This window comes from Nanorana parkeri, unplaced genomic scaffold (genome assembly GCF_000935625.1).
Source record: "Nanorana parkeri isolate BGI_ZX_2015 unplaced genomic scaffold, ASM93562v1 scaffold544, whole genome shotgun sequence".
In the NCBI taxonomy this organism is placed as follows: Eukaryota; Metazoa; Chordata; class Amphibia; order Anura; family Dicroglossidae; genus Nanorana; species Nanorana parkeri.
In genome coordinates, this window is record NW_017306812.1 from 1,005,254 (window position 1) to 1,015,214 (window position 9,961).

The 9,961-nt window shown below is 44.7% G+C and overlaps 1 protein-coding gene across 1 annotated transcript in view; it reads left to right on the forward strand.

Annotated features, from left to right (window-relative positions):
- Positions 1-9,661, forward strand: part of NOTUM (NOTUM, palmitoleoyl-protein carboxylesterase) — a 32,843-nt gene extending 23,182 nt beyond the window's left edge. The window contains exons 9-12 of the mRNA XM_018561788.1: positions 1,010-1,107; positions 3,164-3,311; positions 3,398-3,445; positions 9,345-9,661. Of these exons, the coding sequence (XP_018417290.1) occupies positions 1,010-1,107; positions 3,164-3,311; positions 3,398-3,445; positions 9,345-9,645 (595 nt within the window). The 3' untranslated portion in view covers positions 9,646-9,661. The remainder of the gene's footprint in view (positions 1-1,009; positions 1,108-3,163; positions 3,312-3,397; positions 3,446-9,344) is intronic.
- Positions 9,662-9,961: the final 300 nt, after the last annotated feature.

Sequence of the window (9,961 nt, forward strand, 5' to 3'; positions counted from 1 at the left end):
CCACCTCCCCTTCAGTTTTTTTACTGCTGTCTATGTTCCCGTTGGGGAGATTCACCCTCCCCGGTTTGTCCTTATGACCGTTATCACTGAAATGTAAAAAAAATCCCAAATTTTGGGTTGCCACCAGAACAGGAATAGATGGGAACACTAGTTCTAGTGACCACCAGGGATTTCCCTCTCTTTGGAGGGATTGCCTCTCACTCCCTGATTGTGGATATCAGACAGGAAGTGAAGGAAAATCTCCCCAATGGGGCTCAGATGGCAAGAAACACCAACCAGGGTTATAACCCTCCCCTACTATTCAAAAGGTTTGGCTTCAGGTCTACTTTACGTTTAGCTAGAATGAGGGGAATGCTGTGAGTTTTTTTACTTGTTTCCCCTTTGGGGAGGTTTCCCAACACTTCCTGTTCCAAGGTGACAATGTTGTTGTCTCTGGGACAGGCCGGTGACATCTCTCCTTCCCACTCTCATTGTCCCCCACACTCATTGTCCCCCACACTATCTATTTGCTTAATTCTCATGAGTGAGACTCCCATTTATTAAATATAAATCTAAAAACAAAAATATAATATATTGCAGCTTACCAGTCCTTGGATGCAGGGGCTGCATTAGTTTTTGTCTTTCCTTTTTTCACCAGTTATCCTGCCAGTAACGTTGTCAGTCCTAGGGTGACAACGCTCACTCACTGTACTGCATCTATGAAGGAGCAGCATTGTCACCATAGGACAAGACTACAACCACCCCTCTCCTTTTCTCCATAAAACCTTGGGGTGAGGAGGGGAACTCTAGTCTGAGCTTGGTTTTAACCTTTTTGGGTGCTGTCCACATGCCTGCCCGTCTGACATGTTTTATGCAATGTGACAATTATAGCTGTGAAGGGGGTGGGGGGGACTACAGATATGATTTTATGATAACCGTCCAAGCTCCCAATATTCCTTCAATTATCTGTGATTGACAATCTATCTTCCGGTGCAGCTGAATCGATTTTTAACTCAAATTCTTCTTTCAGGTATTGGAATGGAGTCGTCCCGGAGAGGTGCAAGCAGCAGTTTAAAGAAGAAGAATGGAACTGCTTTTTTGGCTATAAGATCTACCCGACCCTGAGAAGTACGTAATGCTGAATGATGAGAAATCCATTTAAAGCAGACCTGGGAGTTTTACGGCCTTCAGGCCATATCCAGCCCTTTGCCTGTCCCTGTCTGGCCTGTGGTCTGGCACAGATCCATCGCAAACGGGCGCTCGGTTATGCCTGGCTGCGCTGACACTGGATGCACTGGCCTTGGAGGTCACTAAGTCAAAGCTCAGTGCAGGTTGGCAATCGGTCTGTGTGCGGATCACGGCCTCTTCAGTTGCTGGTTGCTATGGCCACTGGGGTCCTAGCAACCAATTACATCAGGGGTCCTCCTCCTCTGCTGTCATTGGTTACTAGTATCACTAGGTGGTCCTAACAACAACCAAATTACAAATGTCTTCCCACCCCCAGTATTATAGGAGGTTGCCCATAATGCTGGGGTGTCTGTCCTCTCCTGAGCTCCTGATGGTGTCCGTCCTCTCCTGCAGCTCCCACCTGTGGCCTGACAAGAAAAAAAAAGCAGGCATATTATCGGGGGACAATAAGGCTTCATTCAGGGCCCTTTCACACCTAGAACATGTGTTAGTTGCACGGTTACAAATCCAATCATGCCTGTGGCTGTAAAGTCTTGCAATGCCTCATTGGAGTTGTAGTTTCCACAACAGCTGGAGCGCCGAGGTTACCTACCCCTGGCTTAAAGTCTAAGTGCACTAAGTGTTTAACGCAGGGGTAGGCATGAAACTACAAATCACATAATGCCTCTGGGATTCATACCTGTGGCTGCCAGTCTTACAGTGCCTCATGGGACTTGTTGCGCTGAAATGCCTACACCTAGCCAAAAGGACAACTTCTTTATTTTTTTGTTTGTTTGTTTTTTGGAGATGGTCATTTTGACCCTATTAAATATTAGAAAATTGAAGGAACTTTACAAAAATCTAAGTTTTCCGATCTCGCCTGATGGCCAGAGCTGAGAGCAGGCTTTTGTAACCAGCCATAGTGGATGTGTTAAGCCAGGTCAGTAGGTCTGATGGTAATTATTTTGGTCTATTTTTGATTCCTGATTGATTGATTGATAGGGGAGGGGCCTGATTGATGAGGGGGTCATGTGTTGGTGGCCCAGACTGGGTTACAGATGCGCGCTCAGGTTGAGACGGAGTAGCGATTTATATGGCGTCCAGCTGCTGGACATCTGCACCAAAGTCATGTGTAACGTCTATTTCTGTCCGTCTTTCAACTTTGGGCTCTGTTAAATATATCTCTTTTATGTGACAAGGAGGAAGGGGCGCACGTGTTTATTACCTACATACAAAAGTGGTTTAAAATAGAACAGATACGAGCTGCCGTCCAGATCCTCTTTTATTGGTGTATTTGAAGAAAACAAACAGGAAAATATTGGATTGCTCAATTGCTAACGAGCAAAAGATGCTCGTGGAAGGGGCCGTGCGCTACAAAGACGACCCATTCCCTGACGTTTGGCCAGGCTTAATAGCAGAAGGGAGATTGCTCAAGGATATATCCAGACATTACCCAGATTTACCAATGTATACCCTTTTATATTGTGTCCGGGCATTATTATTTTTCTTTTAACTTGCTCTTGTAGTGAGAAAGAACACTTATTTCTCCTATTGACGTCATCACCAGGCTTGTAAAATGTTTTTAAGGTTCGCTAAGGAGCTCAGTTCCTAATGATGAAGGCAAACCTCTCCTGGGTTTGCACACCTGCTGTGCCCATTTTGAGGGGTTCCTGGGTCTGTACACCTGCTGTGCCCATTGAGGGGCTCCCACCATCCCTATGCTGAGTTCCCGGGTCTGTACACATTATAAGGGGCTCTCACTATTCCTGTGCTGAGTTCCTCGGTGTGCATACCTACTCTGCCCATCATAATGGTTCCCACCATCTTTACACTGAGGTCCTGGGTCTGTACACTTGCTATTTGCGTTATGAGGGGTTCCCACCATTCCTGTGCTGAGTTCTGAAGGCTAAAATTTGGCCCTGAGATACAATTTAAAGGCAAGCATACCTTAAATGTATATAAACTGTCACCTATGGAGAACGCTCATCTTACACTTTTGTTTTTCTCTCCATTGCAGGTCCAGTGTTTGTGGTCCAGTGGTTGTTTGATGAGGCACAGTTGACAGTGGATAATGTACATTTGAGTGGGCAGCCAGTACAGGAGAACCAATGGAATTATATTCAAAATTTAGGTCGCGAGCTGAGGAACACTCTGAAGGATGTTGGGTATGTATTGGGCTGGTTAAGTACTGCAATTATATACTATGTACTATACTATGTGAGTCCTCACTCTTCTCACTCTTTACCAATAGGGCGAGCTTTGCTCCTGCGTGTCTGGCTCATGAGATTATTACACGTAGGTAAGTGCCAAACCTCATTTTACTTCTAGGCGGTATATAAACCGATCATAAAATATAACCCTAGTGCAAGATAAAGCATATCTTTACCCAAGAGGCCAAGAACATACATGGAATATATTGCAGCCTACTGATCTCGCATTAGTTTTCTTTATTTCAGGATTTTTTCTTCTTTATTTGCTCTGCCAGTAACACACTTGCTGTGACAACGCTCACTCACTGTTCTCTATCTGTGTGGGAGCAGTGTTGTCACCCTGGCACAGAAAGTGTTGTAGGACTGCATCAAGGATATTTCAGATAGTCAAAATATTATTCTCCTATTCCCTCTCTAACTCCCTATGTATGATGTGTGGTTTTTTTATTTTCTTTCTGTACTTCCTTATGACATCATTACTTTTATTTTATTTATTTTAGCATCTCTGTCCCTATTATTCTATTGCATTTTCATCACCCACTTTCCCATACTGAGAACCATAATTTTAATTTTGAGTCCCCCATACTGAGAACTAGGGATGAGCTGAAGTTTGGACCGAACCTGGTCTAAACCTGAGGTCCTCCAAACCCGAAAGAGCCCCCACAAATTGAGCTCCTCCGAGCCTGGAAGGAGGTCATCAAACCCAGTCCATATATGAGTTCCTACCAAACACGGAAGTAAGCTCCGTCCATGCTGCCCAATCAGCTGCTGGTCAGAAATTGCCCACTCCCAGCTTGACGCAAGCAAATGGGCGGGATGCAGGAACATCATTGCCCTTGTATGGCTACGTAGCCATTTTAAGTAAATGTAATTTACCAAATATAGGTATGTGGCCATATAAGGTCAATTATGTCAGCACAAGCATCCCGCCCCTTTGTTTACATGCAGCTGCAGGTTGGAAAATACCCATTGGTATTGGGTGGAAGTGCCCATAGCCCTTCCTTGTTCGGAGGAGCTCAGGTTCAGTCAGAATTCTTTCAGAACCTGAGCTCATCCCTGCTGAGAACCATCACCAAAAATCTGAGACTTCTATTTCGAGTACTAAGACGTGCCTAGAAGAGGCATTTCTTGGATCAGAGGAGCTCTAGTTCAGACCGGGTTCAGTCCAAACCTGAGCTCAGCCCTACTGTGAACATTACCAAAAATCGGAGATCAATATTTTGAGTCATCTCCTAGAGAATAAATGCCTAGAAAAGCCGCTTCTTGTATCAAAGGAGCTTTGGTTCAGAATTGGTTCAGTCCGAACCCAAGCTCATCCCTTCTGCGAGTCATAACCAAAAACCTGAGACCTATAGTTTGAGTCCCCCTTCTGTAGAAGAGGCATTGCAGATAGCACCCGTCATCCTATACTGCCCTCACAAAGCTGAGGGGTGGAAACAAGATAAAAAAATTGAATAAGTACGATGCTGGTGAAGTTCCTATACTTATGGAGACTGCACCAGAAGATGAAACAAACAGGAACATTCCACACAAGAATTGTGAAGGGTCCATGTCCTGTTTGGTCCATTGTCAGACTGACCTTCCCACAGTTTCTTTGCACACCTGACCCATTGTCTGTGTGTGTTGGGTGGTCCATATGGCTCTTGCTTTGTGTTGGGTTTAACTGTACTCTGTGTACATTGTATTCCTCATCCATACAATTGCCCCCATTCTTTGCATACAGGGTGTTTACAGAGCCACCTATGTTCAAATTTGGGATCTGATGGGCAAAGAACTTCCCAAAACAAAGCCGGGAATTACCACTGAAGGAAAGTGTCCTCCAATTTACTGGACAGATAATACACAGCTGCTTCTGATTTGAATCCCTATAGGTCAAACCATGCTGGTTTATTTAATGGTTGTAAAAGCCGAACTCCAGTCATGGAGGGAGTGCAATATTGTAAATGTGTGATTTATATATGCCGGTGGAGGCAAAAACATTTACAAGCCCAACCAAAAACTTTTTTTTCTAGTTTTGGATAGAGCGGGTAAGGATTACAATTCTTGCCTGTTTTGTTTTTTCTTTTATTGCTATATGGGGCTCCGTTAGAGAGAATTCCCCTCACTTCTGCCCTGGTGAAAGAAAATCTGTAACAGACACAGAAGGGAATTAGTTCTAGCCTTCCCCCACTCTACAAAAAACCGTATTTATTTGTTGAGATTTTTTACCTCCTTTTTGGAGTAGTGCTTTTATACACTCTAAAATACATTATGCCATTTGCATTTAATTACTATTAGGTTATTCAATGATCAGGAATTCATTCACCAGCAGAGGGCGCTGCTGTATAATACAACACTGCATAGCAACCCTGCAGTTAGACCAGTGGTGGTCAACTTGGTAAATATAAGGGGCATCAAGTGTGGCCCCCAACATGTTCATAGGGACGCACAATAGTAGAGCTTTCCATTAATTTGTGTTGCATTACTGCAACATATGGTATTATGTGCACTGCTGTACATGCATTGCAGTGCCATTTAGTTTTGAATGACACCCCAAGTCACTGTTTAAAGTAGCGGGCAATGAACCCGAACCGCAGCACACCACAATGCCCATGCTGTATGTAGAAGAAAAAGAAAAGCCATGTCCCATTTTGAATGTGTTGCGGTGCACTAAAATTTTGAGTGCCCTTACACTTGCATGCAAATACCACCCAGATCATCCAAAGTATTCAGTGACCCTATTACATTTATTAATCCTTTTTTTTTTTTCTTTTTTTCCCCCTTCGTGGGAGTGCTGCATCTGGTCATTGGAGACCTGCTCCAGATCACCTATGTATCATGCAGCAGCATGGAGCTGCTTCAGCTCTTCCCAAGCCTCCATTCTAACCAGTGTCGACATTTCACTGTAAATGCAGGATGCATGAATTGTTCCACATTGTGTTTTTACATTGCCTGCTTCCAGCACTCCTATGGAGCGCATGGTGGCAGCAGCAGAAGCCCAGGGGTTGGTGGATTCAGGTCCTAGGTTTAGGCTGGACCGTGACAGCCCGATAAAGTCCATCGGAGCCACTGTTATTCAGTGTGCAGCCTGCTGTGCTCCAGACCCAACTGAAATTAGGCTGCATTTGGCCCACAGGCTGCTTGTTGGACACCAAGGAGTTAGACCTTGCTATTGCAACACATAATGTACCAAATGAATGGCCGCTAGCCTATGTATCATTAGGTGATTGCGCCCTCTGTTGGCCATTGTTCAAAATGGTGCATCAGGTTGCAGCCTTGCTCAAATTAAAGCCATGTCGGTCCACCAGTGCAAACCAAATTATGTAAAAGGTTCAATTAGTTGTTTTTTGTTTTTTTAACGATGATAATGTCTATACCAGTCGTTCTCAATCTCTTTACTCGCAAGGAATCCTTGAAAGGTTTGAGATCTTGGGAAAAGCCCTAAAATTCTTATCTACAGCTCATGGGACATTAATGTGATTAGTGAGTTGCAGATATAACACATTTAGTGTAATATATGATTATAAGCTCATTAGTCTTAAGAACACAACTGTAATCCATCAATAACAAAGTGTATTCAAATAAACTTTTTTTCAAAGCTAAACTCCGGGATCAGCAAATATCATCCTCCTACAGAGTCCTGTGTATTCTTCATTGAAGCTTGGTGTCCTTTGAGTATTCCTTTGAGACCTGTGCAGTAATCCAATGTGAAACTTGGAGCTTCCTGTAATAAAGACCGGTCACTGCTGCTCTCTCTCCTTGTGCAGGGTGACTGGTCATGCCACTGTGGATCTAAATCTCGTACAACAGTGGATTGTGGTGGACCCCCCCCCCGAGGACTTCTCGCTGAAGCCTAGGGTGCTGCAGAACCCGGTTTAAAAACCTTGATCAATACCAGGGATAGCAGCCTTGGCGCTCCAGCTGTGGTGAAAACTAAAAATCCCATCATGTCTTTTGGAGTCAGAGCATTGCAATCCTGGAGTGCCGAGGTTGCCCACCCCTGGGCTATACATATTATGATACATGCGGTCTAATTATAGTAGTACAGGCAGTGGACACAGATTGTATATCATAGCCGCATGTCTTTGAATGTTTCTGCTGGTGGACTGCGAGTCTTGGGTAATAAAAGATGAAGGTTCTAACGAGCCATAGTTGCACAGGGTAAAAAAAAAAAGACTTCAATCTATAGAGATCTAACAATTAAAAAATCAATACAGAAAATGTTTTGTCTTTACATTTTCATATATTCCAGTGAACCAAGAAAACCAATTCCTAAAAACCTGCATACTATTTTGCCTTTTAAAGGTGTGCGTTGTGGACACACCCAAAGAAAGGTGATTATTTCATTTATAGCTGGAGCCTGGGAAATGGGAAGGGGAATTGTCCTGTGATATTCTCTATAATATAAAAAAAATTCAGCAGGGAAGCCCTCATAATAGGCACAGCAGGTGTAAAGACCCACAAACTCAGTTCAATGATGGTTGGAACCCGTCATAATGGGCACAGCAGGTATATAGATCCGGGAACTTGGCACAGGGATGGTGGGAACCCCTCATAATGGGCACAACAGGTGTATAGACCTGGAGACTCGGCACAGGGATGGTGGGAGCCCCCTCGTAATAGGTACAGTGGGTGTGCAGACCTGGGAACTCGGCACTGGGATGGTGGGAACCCCTCATAATGGGCACAGCAGGTGTATAGACCTGGAGACTCGGCACAGGGATGGTGGGAGCCCCTCGTAATAGGTACAGTGGGTGTGCAGACCTGGGAACACGGCACTGGGATGGTGGGAACCCCTCATAATGGGCACAGCAGGTGTGCAGACTTGAGAACTCAGCGCAGATATGGTGGAAACCCCTCATATTGGGTCCAGCAGGTGTGCAGACACGAGAACTTGGTGCAGGGATAGTGGGAACCCCTCATATTGAGCCCAGCAGGCGTAGAGACCGGGGAACCCAACATGGAGAACTCGCAAATAGCGTTCCCAAGAGACCAAAGAAATTGTCAGGGGTTGTAACTCTCTAGCATCCAAAAATAGAATGAGGTTTGATGGGATAGAATGAGGTTTATTATGATCCTCTTTTTAAAAGAGAACAATTCCTCCATAACTGTTACATGGTAATCTAATAAATCCATGGAAGAACATCATTTTAAATTTTATATGAAGCCAGTTTTTTTTTCCTGTTTTGGATAGAGAATGGAAGGGTTGAAAATCTTCCCGGTTTTTCTTTCCTCTCTGTATCCCATAAGTGGGAGATTCTGCATTCTACCTCCTAGTGGGCAGCACAGTGGCGTAGTGGTTCAGTGGCGTAGTGGTTAGCACTTCTGCCTTGCAGCACTGGGGGTCCCCGGTTTGAATCCCGTGCCAGGGTCACTATCTGCAAAAGAGTTTGCATGTTCGCCTGTGCTTGCGTGGGTTTCATCCGGGTACTCCGGTTTCCTCCCACACTCCAAAGACATGCTGGTAGGTTAATTGGCTCCTCTCTAAGTTGGCCCTCTATGTATGCATGTGAGATAGGGACCTTAGATTGTAAGCTCATTGAGGGTAGGGACTGATGTGAATGTGCAACTATGTAAAGTTGTCTAAATTTGTCGGCGCTATATAAATACCTGTGATAAATAGTGCATTGTCTCTGGGACCAACAGTGCCAGAAAACCTAGAAATGTGAGTCCCCAGAAAAGGAAAATGGTGGAAACCAGTTTGGATACCTGTTCTTGTGACATCTGTCTTTGGAGAGATTGCCTCAATTCCTGTTGTGGTAGATAAGGAAGTCACCGGCACTCAACCAACCAGTTTTCATTGACGTTGGAAGGTTACATCAGTGTTCCTGTTGTGTCTCAATATAGGAAGTGAAGGAACGTATCCCCTGTGTGACAAATGTTTTACCATTTCTTTCTCAATCCAAAACTCAAAGTTTGGCTTTAGAAACTTGAATTGTTTATTAGTGATTTGTGGTTTTAAGAAGCCTTTCCAAATGTAATGACCGTGCTGTTGATCTTTATTTTCAGTCACTGGACAGAAGTTCAGGTTCGTGGCACCTCTCTCCCCCGCGCTCTGCACTGTTGGGACCGCAGCCTACAAGAAAACAACAAGAACAGCAAGACTCCGTTAAAGGGTTGCCCCTTCCACCTCATGGACAGCTGCCCCTGGCCACAGTGTAACCCCACCTGCCCCTCCATCCGGGACCACTACACGGGTCAGGAGATGAGTGTGGTCCAGTTCCTCATGCACCTCGGATTTGATGTTCAGAAAATGGCCAGTCAGCAAGGCATGGAGCCGGGAAAGCTGCTGGGAGTGCTGAGCAGCTAGTCGGGGGCAAGAGGGCCATTATTCAGAGGGAGGGGGGTATATTTATGGGAGGGGTCCTTTTTAACAGGAAGTGTAAGAGTGACTTAAAGGGCCGGTAAACCTACTTTACAATTTTTGTGTGTGTCTACATGTTTAAGAGCTTATCAGAAGATTGAGAAAATTTTTTGGCTTGGACTTCTTGACGAGCCTGCCTATCTTAGCCTGAAATTGTGGACTGAGCAATAGGGCTGGTTCTTAACAGATGCATTGGGCTCAGGTCCATTGCAGCGTACTGCTGGTGTTAATGGGCCCCCAAAAGAGCACACACAAAACCCAA